The sequence below is a fragment of the Rhinolophus ferrumequinum genome, chromosome 11, assembly GCF_004115265.2.
Source record: "Rhinolophus ferrumequinum isolate MPI-CBG mRhiFer1 chromosome 11, mRhiFer1_v1.p, whole genome shotgun sequence".
Taxonomy (NCBI): Eukaryota; Metazoa; Chordata; class Mammalia; order Chiroptera; family Rhinolophidae; genus Rhinolophus; species Rhinolophus ferrumequinum.
In genome coordinates this window covers 1,919,151-1,935,121 of record NC_046294.1, presented here as the reverse complement: position 1 = coordinate 1,935,121, position 15,971 = coordinate 1,919,151, and the positions used below count along the sequence as shown (strand labels likewise).

At 62.6% G+C, this 15,971-nt stretch overlaps 1 protein-coding gene across 3 annotated transcripts in view; it reads right to left on the bottom strand.

The window, feature by feature from the left end:
- Positions 1-1,794: 1,794 nt before the first annotated feature.
- KCNQ1 (potassium voltage-gated channel subfamily Q member 1) overlaps positions 1,795-15,971 on the bottom strand; it is a 310,562-nt gene continuing 296,385 nt past the window's right edge. For all 3 annotated transcript variants that reach the window (XM_033119433.1, XM_033119432.1, XM_033119434.1), the window contains one exon: positions 1,795-3,072. In XM_033119433.1, the coding sequence (XP_032975324.1) occupies positions 2,852-3,072 (221 nt within the window). In that variant the 3' untranslated portion in view covers positions 1,795-2,851. The remainder of the gene's footprint in view (positions 3,073-15,971) is intronic.

Genomic DNA, 15,971 nt, shown 5'->3' with positions numbered 1-15,971 from the left:
TAATTGTTGCTCCCGCCCCTCCCCTGTGGGTACCGGCTGGGGAGGCCCCAGGCCCTGCACTGCCCACCTCCCCTCCCCCGACATTGACCAGCCCCTACAGTGGGAGCCAGGGCTGGGTTCTGGGGAGCCCCTGGGAGGCACAGACTCAGCGGGGCTCAGCAGAGTGGGCCCCAGGGCCTTCCCCTCCCATGGGACTAACTCTATGTGGAAACCTGTCTCCCCATCCTGATGCTAGCTGTCTGCTGCTTCCAGCGACCTGGGGACAGCCCTGTCCTCGAAATCTCATAGCCTGATAGCGTGGGAATTGGGGTGGGCTCGGAGGGAGCAGCAGTCCCAGAGGGTGGAGGATAGTCCGAAGGTGTACAGAGCAGACCCCAGCCCTGCGGGCCCTGGCTGAGTGTATCTGTACCTGTGAGCTGAGTGGGGGATAGGGAGCAGAGCATCGGGGCGCCCGGGGGGCAGGGTGAGGGTGGGATGGCACCCACCTGGCATACGCCTAACCTGCTAGGAGCTACACAGGCCCAAGGGCACACTGTGTTACTGAGGGGGAGACTGAGGCCTAGATAGGGGCAGGCATGCCTGTGTGGGGGCCCTCCCTGCACCCCACTCCAATCAGGATACATCTGTCCATCGCAAGCTGTTTAAGGATCCCGGGGGTGGGCCTGGATGGGCCCCGCTCTCATGGTGGGCCTCATGGGCCCTCAGACCAGGGCCAGCCTGGCGTGGGACAGGCCCAGGTGTGTCCCCTAAGGCGGCTGGCTGCCCAGGGTGCGGACTGTATCCCATCACCACAGACCCAGCCAGGCCAGGCCCTGATCTGATTGCTGGGCTCTGAAGAGTTGCCCACCTCCCTAGGGACGGCTGTGAAAAGGGCAGTGACCATATCTTGACCACACCAGGTGGCCAGGGCCACCCCAGGGGGATGCGCTGGGGTCACGGGAGTCCCAGTCAGGAGGGCTGCTAAGCTGACCCACAGCCTTGGGGTCCTGCAGCCTCTCTGAGCCCTTGAACTCTGGCCCCTCCTCTGGAAGCGGATGGTGAGTTCCTGTTTAGCAGCTACTGGGCACCTGCCCCCAGGGAGACTGCAGGGGTCCTGCCCAAGAGGGAGGCCTTGGGGGGCTCCAGGCGGAGCCTGTGGGAAAGGAAGCTGGGCCCAGGAGGCGGTGGGGGCAGCAGCGGGAGGCAGGCCGGGGAAGGCAGGGTGCTGCCCTGTCCACACCGAGCGCCAGGGCTCAGGAAGTGAGGTAGAACTGGCATGTGGGCATGGACGACAGGGTCCCCGAGCTCTGCCCCCACCTGCTCACCCCTGTCCCTTCAAAGGCAGCTCTGTCACAAGGCCTGGAGGGGTGCTTGGGAGGGGCTATCAGGGAGAGCTTGCTGCAGTAGGGGCTTTGAGCTGGGCCGTGGACCAAGGGTGTGATTTCCGCAGATGAGGGGTGGGTGCGTAGGAAGAACATTCCAGCAAGAGCAGAGGCTGGGCTGGGAGGGCGGGCTGTGTTTTTGGCCACCTTCTTTCCCTCCTCTCTGCTCAGGTGGGCAGAGCCGACCATGGTGCTGGCTATGGGGACGGGGCAGGAATGGTCTGGCTTCCAGGCGTGTCTGGGTCACTGGTGAGACCCCGCCCCCAGGACCCCAGGCCAGCGAGCTGGGGGCTCCTGGGCCACCTCCCCCACCTGGGCAGGTGCAGACAGTGAGGGAGTGCTGGTGTGTTGGGGGATGAGGGTGGCAGCTCTGAGGGAAGACCAGATTGTCCCAAAGATGGGTCTGCTCCAGGAATCAAGGTGAGAGAAGAGCCAATACCAACCCGTGATCCACGTTTATTAGGAAAAGCACAAGAAAGAATCAAAATCACACCGTGAAACTCATTAAAACACAGATTCCAAATCACCACAAATTATTCTGATTTCTGTGAGATGCGATGCCCAGGAGGAGCCCCCGTCCTGTGGGGGGGCAGACACCCTCGTGCTCCCCCAGGGCTCAGCAGCTGACAGTTCTGTGCGTCTATCCAGCTGTTCGGACCAGGCAGGGAGCTGGAGGCAGGAGCTGCATGTGAGCGGGGTTGGGGGCCCCCCTCTTCTCTCTGGAATGGGTAGGAGAAGCTGCCAGTCTAAAGTGGGGGGCCTGTCCACCCCCATTCCGCCGGTGGACATTCTACCCCCAGTGAAGAGCTCTGGGGACAGTGGGCCCGTCCCTCCCCCGTGAAGCTGTGGTGTCAGGATGAGCTCCACAGTTCCCGGCCCATTGAGTCAGCAGAGCCTGAGGGTCACAGCCCAGGCCTGGGCCCCCTGAGCAGGGCTCACGGGCATCCCGTTTGGCATGGGCTGGGCCTGCCCTGCCCTGCCCGTCTCCCCCCTGGGTCCACCTGGGTCCTCGCTTCCAGGCCAGGCGTGTGGTCCCCACAGGCCCTATCTAAGCTGTCTCTTGGTCTCCCCTCAGGGAGGTCCAGGGGTCTACCAGGGCGGGCCTGCACGCACCTGTCCTGCTTCCTTCCACACGTGGGACAGACCAAGTGCCAGGGTGCCCAGCCCTGGGTGCCAGCCTGATCACCTGCCACTGTGTCCCAACCACCACGCAAGCAATGTGGGGGGCCAGAGTCTCAGAGCTGAGACGGGGTTCCCACACCCAGTCAAGTTCTAGTACCCACTGGCTGGGAAGAGGTGGCCTCAGCGAACCCCCAAGCCTGGGCTCATGGGGCAGCGTGGCCCACGGGGTGTCTGGGGCCTGGGAGCGAAGAGCTGTTCAAGGAGGCGGTCAGCGGCCTGATGGGTGCCCCTGCTAAGTGGAAGGTGGGGCAGGCCGGTGGGTGCCTCTGGGCCTCCCCACTCAGGCCCCAGGCCCCCATCAGGACCCCTCATCGGGGCCCCTGCAGGGCACGGTCAGCTGTTCGTAGGTGGGCAGGGCATTGCTGGGCAGGAAGAGCTCTGGGTTGATGGGGCCGCGGCAGGGCTGGACTACTTGGGCCCCGCTGCCCCCGCTGGGGGCCCGGCCACCCGGGGGGCCGCCCTGGTGCAAGGAGAGAAGCTGGTGAAGCATGTCGGTGATGAGCAGCAGCCTCTGGTCCAGCTGCGTCACCTGTGGGGACAAGAGCAGAGTGAGTTGGGCAGTGGGGGAGGAAAGGAGGTGACCGGGTCGGCCACGCATGTGGGCCCAGCAGCAAGAGCGCAAGGCTGCTGTAAGGAACAGTGTGGCGTGGGGGGAAAAGCCACGAAGATGGCTCTGCAGGGTGAACTGTGCGGCCGAAGGCAGCGCAGGCAGAGCGGGCTGTGGCCGTCGGTCCGCCTGGACGCACATACTTGTGTGATGTGTATTCCCCGGCCACCCGGGCCAGCCTGCGTCTGGACCCACCTGGGCCCTCCTGCGGGCCTCAGGACCAGGTGGAGTGGGGTGCTGGCCGGCAGGATGGCCCCGGGGAAGATGCTGCTGGCTGAAGTGGCCTGTGTGTGGCTGGAAGCCCAGTAGCTGGTCCCGAGGGGGATCCAGGCCAGGCTTCAGCAGTAGGTGTGACAGTCAAGAGCCCTCCCCTTACAATGGATGCTGAACTGGGCAGGGAGGACATGAGAAGAGGGGTGTCTCTTGGGGAGCCAGGGTAGGCAGTTCCTTAACCTGAGACCCCTGCGGCACGTAGGGCAGGATGGGCCCTGAAGGTGTGTCCCAGCAGCCCTCCTCTCCCCACCCCTCCTGTCAGAATGGCTGCCTGTGGGGGGGTGCTGTGCCCCTCCCCAGAGGCTGACACCCAGGCAATGCGCTGGGGATAGTCTGAGATCCACCTGTCCCAGGCCTTCCCAGGGGACAGCTGCAATCTGAGGTCCTACCACCCAGGCCAGAGGGGCTTACCCTTCTGTTTCCTTAGACAAAGCTGATGCGGGAGCCCAGGCTATAAATAAAGGGAAGGGGTGCGGGGCTTCTCTGGTGGGGCCTGGGGCCATTCACTCAGCCTCCCCAATTTCCCCAGATGCCTGGCCAGCACCCCAGTTCTCTGCAGAGCTGTTTGGAAGCCACCGACGAGGCCTACATCCCCACCCTACAGGAGGAGAAGGGTCTTGCTCAGGGTCACCAGCTGGGTCCCCTGCATCTCCCATCTCGCCCCTGCAGTCCCCCACCCCCAGTGTTGGGCAGGGAGGGGGCGAGAGCAGGGGGTCTGAGCTGGGCTCAGAAGGCTGGGCAAACAGTCAGTGAGCGAGGCAGGAGGGAACGTGGGGAGCGGACTTGCTCACACCTGAACCTCCCCCCGCCCCGGCCAAGACCCCCGGGGCTCCCTCTGCAGCATGATCAGCCTCCTCAGTCCCACTGCCTGCTTGTGCCCTGGGAGGCCGGTGGGGGTCACCTGGGCTTGGGAGCCCACCTGGGCTCCCTGGGCCCCGCACGATGGTTGCCTTAACCAAGGCTGGTCCAGGCATGGCTGACTGTCTCTCAACTGTGCAGGCCCCAGCTCCAAGCATCGATTGGTTTGGCATCAATTAAAGCACCAAATACATTACAGAAGAAAATTTGTGGTTTCATAAATTTTCACTTTACGGCACTTGAACATCTGTTGATGTCTCCAGATGTGCAAGTGGTATGGAAGGCTTTATGGGGTGTTCTTGGGAAAAAGGAAACGGCCGGGTGGTTGGGGTGCGGAAAGGGTGGGGGCTGCGGGGCATGCCTCGAGAAGGGGCTTGGTTCTGGGCCACCTCGGGGAGTGAGCAGGAGGCCTGGTGAACAGAGGGTGGGCCAAGCCCTGGGGAGCCCTCCCAGCCCCCACCTCCCTCCTGGAGCTTCGGCCTGACCTTGGTACCACACACCACCTGGGGGATGCCTGGTGCCCCCCGACCACGGCTGGCTCTGGGCTCCCTGAGTTTGCCATGCACTGCCCAGCCCCCAGGGCCCTGTCGTGGCCCCTGCCCAGCACGCCTGGGTCTCCATCCTATCCCCTTCAATGACAGAGCGCGTGGCCCTGTGGTGTGGGGTGAGCCGTGGTCAGGCTGGTCTGGGAGGCCTAGTCAGATCCCACGCTGACAGCTGGGTGATGCGCCTTCCTTTCTGGAAGGTGGGAACCATGCCCTCCCTCTGTGGGCTGTCTCGGGGGTGGAGTAAGACAGCACATACAGCGTGGGGGTGGGGTCTCGGGGTGGAACCCTGGCTCTCGGAGCAGCCCCTTGGCAGGGGCCTCCTTTGCCCAGGCCTGTGGGCAGCCCTGAAGGCTGCTGTGCCTGGAGGGCCCTGGGCCAGGGCTCCAGCGGCGGCGGCTCCTCCTGGGTCTCCATCACGTCTCAGAGACATGGCCCCTGAAGACACCTCACCTTTTCAGGCCTGAGCACAGAGCACCTTCATTGATTGTGACACTAGATGAGCAGGAGGCAGTGGCCTTGGGGAAACCCCAGCCACTGGGAGGTGCATCTGCGGGGCAGGTGCCCAGGGCAGCTCTGCCACCCTCGGGGGATGGGGACCGTGTTCGCCAGGAGCTGCTTCGACAGATGAGTTTTGGGGATCTCGTCCTTATTAGCAATAGTGACCAGAAGGGCAAGGCCAACAAAAGCTCCCTTGTTTCTCTGCCTCTACGCACCAAATTCATAACCATAAGAAGACTTATGCAGCCCTCGGAAGAGAAAAAAGCAATTAGAATAACAGCTAGTTAGAGAGCCCCGGGCGGCTGGTGATCAAACCCACGGCCACGGGCTTCCTGTTTGATGTGGTTATGAATTTGTTTTCAAAAGAAAATCTTGAAAAAGAGTCTTTCAGGGAAAATTTTTGTAGAACCTGCTCAGCCTTGATCCCAGCTCTGGACCTGATGCCGACGACAGCTCTGGCAGGGGAGATGGGCACCAAGGCCTGGGGCGCGAGGGGCGGGCGGAGCCCGGGGTGCCTGTGAGCAGCATCTGAAGGTGGGCAGGGCCTCCTCTCAGGACAGCCCAGGGCCCTTCCGAGGGTCACGGGCGGAGGTCGCCTGAGCCCTCCTCTAGTCTGTAGACTGGCCTGGACCAACGGTCACTGAGCCGTTGTCAGGAGCGATACTCAGAATGTTCATCGCTAGGTGCAGAGCTGGGCTGCAGGGACTCGGGGGCGCCAGGCTCCCGGCAGGGCACGCAGGGGCCCACCTTCTCCCTGCTGCCCTGGCCGCAGGCCTGTCGCACCTGTGTGCCCAGCACGGCCCTCTGCCACTCCTGCGCCCATCAGACGGGTGGTACAGCTGTAAGCCTGGATGGCCGAGTGGGCCTTGAGTCCCCAGACACAGCTCGGGGGACGGGGTGGGGCCAGCACAAGCTGCGGGCAGGTCCCGGCGGGCTCCTGAGAAGGATCTTCAGGCTGCTGCCCGCCCAGCACCCACTCTGGCCAGCTCAAGAGGGAGCCCCATGCTGGACAGCTCAGGGCAGAAGCCCACATCCCTTGTCCTGGGCCCCAGCCACACCTCAAAGTCCCCTGGGTGGGCAGTGCCACCCTGCCAGCCCTCTCGAACATACAGAGTTCGTGAGAAGCCCTTCAGTTCATGAGAAGCACAGGCTCCAGCAAGTGACCTGTGACTAGTGGATAGGAGTGCCTGTGCCTGCCGTCATGAAAGAGCCCAGCCACCTGCTGGTGTTACCATGGGTGTTTGGGCCACACCAGGCCACAGGCTCGGACATCAGGCCCTGCTGGATACAGGAAGGACTGAGTCTGACAGAGGTGACACTGCCACCTGCATGGCTGCACGCCTGCTGAGCAGGTTTCAGGTGGTGGTGCTGGGCCTCCTTGGGGGCTTCCGGGTTCTCCATCTCCATGGAAGACCAGTTCATCCCCCACCATGGAGAACAGCCCTTGCTTGGCAAGCCGCTGCTGCTGGGTCAGGAAGGGTGGTAGGTGTCACAGTGACCCATGACCTTTGCCCCCCGTGCCCTCTGGCACAGACAGGTGTAGCTGAGCTCCCACTTTTAGGGCAATGGCTATCACCGAGACAAACTACACAGGGGAGAGGCACTGGATGCATTACAGAACCCTTCTCCAGTGACCATGGCAGGAGGAGGGCCACCGTGAAGTAACAGACGTGGTGTGATGGCCTCTGGACCCGAAGCTCCCAGGCTCAGGCCAGGGACACACCCAGGACCTGCACGTCCAGCCCTGTGGTGCCTCGGGCCTGAACTCAGATTATGGAACCACAGTTTTCTTGCATCTCAGTTTACGTCTCTCCATCTCTCTACACCCATACGGTTCCTTCCAGTTTTCCTCATCTCAGGAAAAGGCTCCAAATTTCAGCCTCACGCTCCACATTCTACCCAGCAGCAGAGGTGGGGAGATCCCTGCCTGCCCTTTATGGCTCCAGCCTGGACCAGGGTGCCATCCTCTGTTGCCGGGACTGCTACAGTAGCCTGCCAGCCAGCCTTCCTTCCCCCACAACATACTTCTGCATGGTGGTCCTTTCAAAACACACACCAGGTCGTGTCACTGCCTGCTCAGACCTTCCTGACCTCCACCCCCCCCCAGGAGAAGCCCGAGTCCCTTTTGTGGCCCCCAGACCTGTCCCCTTTGGCTCTCTGGCCTCCCTCCTTGTTCACTCTGTTCCAGGTCTCTCTGCTGGTCCTCACACGTGGTGGCCTTTGTCCCTGCTGTTCCCACTACCTGTCCCGGGCACCACCCCACCCCCACCCTCAGGTCTTACCACCGTCACTGCTCTGAGGCCGCCCCTCCCTCTGCCAAGGCCCTTCCACCCCCCTGAGCAGCCCTGGTTTTCTCCAAGGCACCTGGTGTACAGTTGTGTCCGCTTATCCCTTAGCTTTTCCTCACTAAATTAGTCTCTAGGAGCCGGGCTCCTCCGCCCGTCCTTGCCAGCACTGGAGGGGCCCAGTTCATGTTTGTGGAGTAAACACAGCGGGTGCAACATGGCCCAGCACCTTGACTCCACAGCACCCCAGGAGACCCTCTCGCCAGAGGGAGGGGAGGCTGATGCAGGGTACCGTCTGCCTGCAGCGAGCTGTCCTGGGGGGTCCCCCCCACCGCAGGCACCCTGGCCTAGCCCCTCCCCAGAGCACACACAGCCTGTGGGCCCTGCCCCTGGCGCTGGGCCTCTGTGGCTCCTAGGGCTTGGGAACGCCCCTCCCCCACGACAAGAACTCCGGAATAACACCCATAAATCACTCTTTCGTTAGGGCCCCTTGGGGCTGGATGGTCTTCCAGAGCTGGGTATGAGTGGAAATAGGTCACAGCGCTTCATAACGTTGAAATTTATGGCAGGAGACGGTGTAATTGTGTTTATGACTTTGTTTTAGTACTTTAGCTCTTGGAGAAGAATCAACGTGTTTCTAGCCGCTGAGGTTTTACTGCCAGTCCCCAGGGCAGCCGCTCTCTCTGCAGGGGCTCTCTGTCCCGTGGCGGGGAGAGGGCCGCGGGGCCGCTGCACACGTGCGCTGTGGCCGAGGTGGGCATGCACACAGTGTGTCTGCATGAGAGCAGGCCCCCGCCTGCATGGGAGGCCCGGCGTGGGGACATTTTGGGCATGCTAGCACATGTGAACAGCACAGCAGGGGGTCTGGGTCATGGGGGGGCGGGGGAGGACTCAGGCACATGGACAGACTGCCCGGGTTCAGGTCCTACCTCATTCCAGGCTGACCGACGAGGGGGGTGCCTCAGGGTCATCATCACAAGCCACATCGGGCTGGCACAACCCCCCACACCCAGCCCTAGGACCCCCTCCAGTGGCACAATGGCCTCTGAGTGACACGCTCGTCCCCCTGCCCCTCTGCGGCTGAGCCATCTCCCTCCACGGAACTCCCAGTGCACCCGAGTCTGAGAGAGCTCGGCCCTCCGCTCAGAACGCTGAGAAGACGCCCCTCTGAGCTCTGAACAAAAGACAAAGTCCTCCCACGGGCCGTGGGGGCGCTGCGTGTGTGATCCGAGCCCTGTCACCCCAGATAGCTCCTGCCTGGGGCCTCCAGTCTGTCCCTACTCCTGCCCCTTCTCTCCACCGCCTGCAGGAACACGGGGCTGGGTTCTCCGGGGGCTCGGACCCTCGCCTTGTCCACATTTCTGCTCGTCTGCTTCTCCATGAGGCCTCCCTGGGCTCCGTACTGAGCACAGCACCGGCCCCCCCATACCCGGCCGTGCATCTACCTTTTCTTCCTCCACAACTCACACCTATGTCGCAGGCTTATTAACTATGTCTTTTGTCTCTTGTTGCCCCACCCTTCTCTCCCCAGGACAAAGGCCCCAGGAGGCGTGTGCCTGCCTTGTCCACACATGTGCTCAGTCCTGGGCACTTGGCCGCCGTGTCCGTCCCCTGCTTCTCTGTCGGCCCAGCATGTGTGTCCAGAGTAACACCCCCGTGGCCTCACCAAGGCTGCCTGTGTGTGGACGCGCGAGGATTTCAGGGAGGACAGAGCTCACAGGACAGAGGTCACAGATGGGGTCAGTGGCAGAATCAGGGGCTGCGGGTGGCGTGGGAGCCCCACTGCACACCTCCCCCTAGAAGGGGCCTGGGCAGACACCTGGTGGGGGGCTGGGGGAGACCCCTGCCCAGGATGAGCAGGCCTTGGGCCTCCTGGATGGGCTGCCCGGGGCCTCAGGGGGGTGCTGCTGGTGGGGGCCAAGCTGGGGCGGCTGCTCGCCCTGCCCACGTCGCGGAGCCCCAGGCCGGGCCGGGCAGGCGGGAATGTAGAGCAGGCTGGAAAAAGGCACTGGAAGCCGAGAGGCCGTGTTTGCGTTGGCGGCTGGCGGAGGCCCCACCTGCGTCTGATTCTTCCCCCTTCCTCTGCCTTGCTGCCCCTCTGCCGAGCCCAAAGTCCCGGAAGCCAGGGGGACGCCCGGCAGAACACTGTATCTGGAGTCAGTGAGCACTTGGCCACTGCAGCCAAAGCCCAGGTCCGGGTGGGCAGGCAGGTGGTGACACGCAGCCCAGTGATGGTGGACAGGCGGGGGGGCAGCCCACTGGCTGTGTGCTCACTGTCCCATCTGCCACTGGCTTCTTCCACCAGGCTCTGCTGCCCCCCGCTCCCCACAACTTGGTCGGGACGCCTCAGCCCACCAGTCCCCAGGCCAGCTAGCAGTGCCCTCCAGGCTGGCTCGGCTTCCGCTCCCTGCAGCTCTCCATGCCTGCAGGCTGCCCCACGGTCCTGCCCTGAGTGAAAGCCCTACAGGTCTCTGAGTGCGCTCAGGGTCCACAGCCCGGCCCTGGCCTTATTCTTCATGGTCTGGGCCCTGTGTCCCACTCAGCCATTGCCCCTTCATGCCCTGCAAGGGCTTCTTCCAGCTCCTTGCATGCCCCATCCCTCCCTGCCTCAGGATCTTTGCACCAGCTGGCCCCACTCCCTGAAACAATCCACTCTTTCTTGAGCCAGCGGACGCTTCTCATTCTTCAGGCTCCAAGGTGAGGGTCTCCTCTTTAGAAGTCCTTCCTCCTTCTCCTCCCTCTTGGTTTGTCTGCCATCACCTCCAGCTCTGCCTGGTACCACTTGTATTGTTTACTTCTTAAATGTCTGCCTTTCTGAAAGCAGGGACACTGCTAGGCCATCTGTGACCCCTCACCGACTAGGTGATTTTGGCTTCTGTCACCTCCCTAGCAGGGAGGGGACAGCTAGTCTGTCCTGTAGCTGTGGGGGTCACGTGTGAGGATAGAGGTCCATGTGTCTGTGGTCACAGACAGGGGGCAGGGTCCAGCTCCCCTGGGCAGCTCCTCTGGCCTGTGGGGAGTTCAGCGGAAGAAGGCCCCAGTGTGTCCTCCAGTTCCCTGCCACTTCACAGCTGCCTCTGACCACTTCCCTGTCCCCCAAGATTGGCTGTCCCCATAGCCTGGTGGGTTTTCTCTCCACTCCTCTCTCAGGCCACCCTTGTTCCCCCCACTCAGCCTGGGGCCATGTCCTTTCTCCCGACACTCACAACAGCTTCTCAGGCTGCCCCTGACTGCACATACCCCCAAGCTTCTTCCCTGGATGACTGGGGGCTGTGGACCCCAACCCCATCTGCCCACCCAACCAGCCTCCAGTAGAGCACCCGCTATGCCCCCTCTCCAACCTACACGCTCTGCCCAGCTGGAGTTCTTGTTTTTAAATGAGCCTGTTTACAAGGTTTTGCACGAAATTTAAGTACTCTTCGAAAACATTCTCTCTCTCAAAAGTAAAAACATTTCAAAGAAACATCCCCTTTGACCCAGCCAGCCTCACTCTGGTCGCCTCCTCTCCCAGGTAACCGGCTGAGCGATCTGCTGTTTATGCTTCCAGCTATTTCGAAACACAGCTTGCGCACGTGATACAGTATCCATCGAGCGCTTTAGTGTAAATGGTAACATGAGACAGCCGTTCTCTACTTGCTTGTTTTCACTCAACACAGGTTCTGAGGCTGCCGTGTTGAAACACGTCGTCCGCAGAGCCTGCTCCTGGGGCGGGGGGGGGGGGGGGGGGGGGGGGCGGGGGGGGCGGCCCAAGCCAGCCTTTCCATGGCGCGCTAGAAGCCTCACGTGGCTGGTGTCCATTGGCAGTCAGGAAGGCCAAGCGCTCCCCAGGCAGGCACCCCTGTGTGGGGAGGGGCTGCTGCTCTGGAATGGGTCTCGGTGCCCGTGGCCAAGGCCAAGGCCAAGGCCGAGCCGGGCAGTGACCCTTCCTCGAGGCTCCCCCCGCCACCTTTCTGTTCTCACGGCCCTTTCCTTGCCCAAGGGCTCAGGGTCAGCCTTTGACTGATGTCCTCACCCTCCCCTCTCGGCCGAAGGTTTCCAGCCACCCTGCATGTCGGGTGAGGTCCTCCTGCTTTGCCTTGCTGTTTCCAGACCATTCTCTCACCTCCTTCCCAAAGCCGCAGCCCAGTTTTCTGAAGATTTGAGCCCCGTGCCCACTGCCCCCCAGAATTCCTTTGTTCACCTTTGGCGGTTTTCAAACTGCTCAGCCATCTGGCTCCCAGGTTCTCACCCTCACCTACCAAGGTCCTGCTCTCCACACTCGGCCACCCTCCCATGGTCACCCTACGGTCAGCCCACAGCTGCCCCTTCTCGGGGAGCTCTGTCCGTTCCCCTATTGTGTTCCAACATGCCCTGACCTCCAACTGAGCCCCCTCTGTCCTTCAGCTGCCCCTACATTCTCCCCACTCCACGGCCACCCAGAAGGTCACGTCCAGGGGATGCCTGCACCACCCGGCCCCTCAGCTGAGCCACATGATTTGCGGGTACACCTCCCTAGACACTCTGGACCTGTGCCTGAGATGGTGACAGTCCTCCTGCAGCCCAGGGTCTCCCGACTTCAGGGCAGGAGGCTTGGGGGGCCCAGCTCTGCCCACCGGCCACCCTGCTACCCTCTTGGTCTACCCACTCAATTCCCTCTCGTCCGCTGCCTCCCCCAGAGTCCTGTACCCCCTTTACCACTCCATCCCCCACTGACCTGGAGGAGAGGAGCCGCGGTCTGTCCTGCCCCCAGGACTGTCAGGCTACCGTCGAAACCCCTCCCAGTGGCCCAGGCGGCTCAGCCATGTCCCCTCTCCCCAGGTCACTGCAGACCAGCTGTGTTCCTGCTAGTTCTCCCAGCCCCCAGCAACAAAACAAGCAAACCCTCTCTCGGCTTTTCCACCTGCGGCCGCCACCCTGTCTCTGCATGGAGATGTCGTCTACTGCTCTCTGGGCCCAGGCCAGGCAATGCCCGCCACGTTCCAGGGACCCCGCCTGCACATCTACTCCTGGATCCCGAATCATGCTGGCCCGCCTGTGGGGCCACCTCTTCAGGGTGTCTCAAGGCCCTTGGGGTGCAGTGTGTCTTTTCTGGACCTCCCGTGTCTCCCCAGTCTGTGCCTGTCATGCTTTACCTGCTCAGTGAAGAGGTCAGGCTGGAAACCCTGGCGTCTCCCTGACTCCTTTCTCTCAGACCTCTCATCTGACCAGAGGAGGCACCCAACAGGGTCACGGCTGGAGCCCTTTAGGGCCCAGCAAATCCATCTGGAATCTGAGCCTCCTCCCAGCCCTGAACCCACTGCCCTGAGCCAAGCGAGCCACTAGCATCTCCCAGATGCCACAGTGGCCTGCCACCTGCCTTCCACAGCCACTCTTAGGCCGCAGGAGAGGGACACTAAAATGGGGGCTCCCCACTCCCTCAGAGCCAAGGGCAGGGTCATTGCCGTGGCTCTGAGACCCATCATGCTCTGGCTGTGCCCTCCCCTCGGACCCTGCTCGCTCCGTCCAGCCCAGTCCTGCCTCAGTCCCTTTGCACCTGCTGCCGCTGGGAGGAAGGCGCTTTCTCTGCGAGCTTCAGGCTGCCTCTGTCCTCCGTTAAGTGTTTATTTAAATGGCCCTCTCAGGGCCGCCCGGCCTGCCGGCGACGCTCTCTGCTGTCCTCTGCTGAGCACTTACCACCATTTTGCTGACTTGTCTCATTTCTGGTCTCTGTGCCCTGTGGATGGTCAGCTCCTTAAGGGCAGGGCTTCTGTTTTGTTGCCTGGCAGCTGCTAGCTCTGTGCCTGGCACAGAGTAGGTGCTTGGCAAAGATTGGCAGAATGAGTGGATAACCACCCAGAGGCCAGAACTGTCCAGGTCAGCCCCAGGTGGGGTGACCAGCACAGGGGCCGTGGGACTCGGTCTGTGTGTGTGTGTGTGTGTGTGTGTTTGGACATATGTGTGCGTTTGGGCACACGCAGCCTTCCATCAGAGCTATGTTGGGCCCTACACTGGGAGTGTGTGGAAGCTGGGAGCTGGCACGTGGAGCAGAATCCGGGGATGGTGGCAGGGACTGGGGGGCCAGAGAGCTGGGTTCAGGTTGGCCCAGGTGGGGAGGGGGCTCAGCTTGGGGTGGGTGCTGCACCATGGATCTGGGCACCTCACCATGACCTGCCCGATGTGGACACACAGCAGGTGCTCAGTGCTGTGTGTTGGGGGCACTGAGGCCTCTGCCCACATCTGCCCCAGGGGGCCCAGCCCCCACCCTGAGACTGACTGTCCAGAAAGTGGGTGAGCAGGGGGCGAGCAGGGTGGGCAGGAAGGAAGTCACTGGGACTCCAGGCCAGGCCACGAGTACTCCAGCCCCACCTGGACATATTTGGCAAGTCCTGCTCCCCTCTCTTCCCAGCACCCCTCCTTCTCAGGCCAGTCAACATCCCAGCCCTCACCCAGTTTCCTGGCCCACCTTCTCCACTGTCACCTGTGGTTCCCTACCCCCGGGTGTGCTGGTCGCCAGTCTAGTCTCTGGCACATGCAAGTGTGGGACCTAGCCTTTGGTGACCTCTTCATCTCCGTAAAACGGATGTGAAGCGGTGCTCCACACGCAGACAGAGGTCAGACATGGCTGCCCTGTGACCCTGGCCAGTCCCTGGTCCTCCCTGCACTGCAGCCCCCTCCCCGTCACAGGGAGGGTGGTTCTTGGCCATTTATGTCACTGACGGACTACACAGTGCTGTGACTGCCGTGGACAGGTGTGTGGGCAGACCTGCGGCATGGCAGGTGTGCCCAGGTGCCCACTCTGGGGCTCAGGTGACTCACTGACCCAGGTGGTCTCCAGAGAGGTCCTGGGGCAGGCAGGGCATAGACCCCAAGAGCTGCAGGTTCCGGTTGGTCACTGTCCTAGGGGGAGGAACCTCAGGAGGCTGGGATCTGCCCCCCATCTCCACCCAGGCTGGCTTCAGGTGAGACTGGGGGCCACCAGGACCGAGAGAGACAGTCAGGCCCGCTCCCCGGGGCTCCAGGGTCCCCCAGCCCCATAGCTGTGATCATCGCAGGGCTCTGCTGCCCTTGGGCCTGCGACCTGCTGGCTTCTCTGGACGCCCACAGATGTCCCCACCTTTCAGGGAAGTGGGCGGGGCCCTGTCTTCTGTCCTGTTGTGTGGCCCCCTCCCTGCATTGGTGCTCTAGGAGGCGTCATGTGCATCCCGATCTCACCCTTCCCCCGAACCAGGAAGGCCCGGCAGCACCCCATGAACTTCCTGACTCTGAGACCTCATGGGTGGTCTAGGCCCCCATCTGGCGGGCAGGCCCTCCATGCAGTCCGCCCTGTGCAGGGAACAGCAACCTGTTCTACCCAGGAGGGTCTGTCCGCCACCAGCAGGCGTCTGCATGGGCACGCTGGCCTGGGGTGGGCAGAGGGGCTAGGACCAGGCCAAGTGCAAAAGCAGAGTAACGCTCTCCAGCAGGGTGTCTGTCCCCCACCCCATGACCTCCAAACTCACAGCCCCCTGGCCAGGCCACCAGCAGCTTCTGTGCAGGTGACAGTGCCACCCCTCACTGTCACTACACTCTTGTCCCCACCTCAGTCCTGTGATCTTAGGAAGCCTCGGCCCTGACCCCTAGATGTGTGGCTATGTGGCCAGGGCGCTGAAGGGGACAGATGTGGAGTGTCCTTGGGAGGTTGGAGGCCTCAGGACAACGAAGTAAAGGAGTGGGGGGCTCCCAGGAGGGCCCACAATGCTCGGAAGGTGAGCGGAAGTGTGGGGAGGCTTCCACCCAGGAAGGAAGCCCTGGGCTGGCAGGGGGCCTGCCTGGCCTGGGCTGACCTGAGGGCTGATGAGAGATTCAGGCCCCATCCTGCGGCTCCCAGCCTGCCCTTCCTGCTCTTGGGACCGGGAGGAAGAGCTCCCTGGGACACCAGGCCCGGGTGGGAGAACCCACGCTGACCAGACCAGACGTGTTCTGCAGGCCTCTGGGAGGACCCAGGTTACCTGTGGTCACAGCCTAAAGGCTCCCCATTAGGGCCTTAGAGACCATTCTTGGTACCACTCAGGTTACAGATCCAGGAGACCCACCTGGGCAGGAGCTCAGGTCCCTCTGTCAACCCGAGTTAAAGGTGGGGAGGCGCACTCGCCAGGGAGCCCTCCTCTCATTGCTGCCCCATCCTGCACAGCCCAGCCCCTGGCTACCCAGAGGGGAGCTGCCGGGACCTGCCAATCCCAATCTGCACATGTGCCATGAAGGGTCCGCCTGTCCTGCCTCCTCTCACTCACTCTCCTGAGCTTCCCAAACACCCTCCCTGCCCCCAGCGGAGCCCTGGCTCCTTGGCTAAGCGGCTCCTTCTCCTCCTCACTAGGGCACCCACCGGCAGACCTCCGCATTCTCCTGCATCAGCACTCTCCGT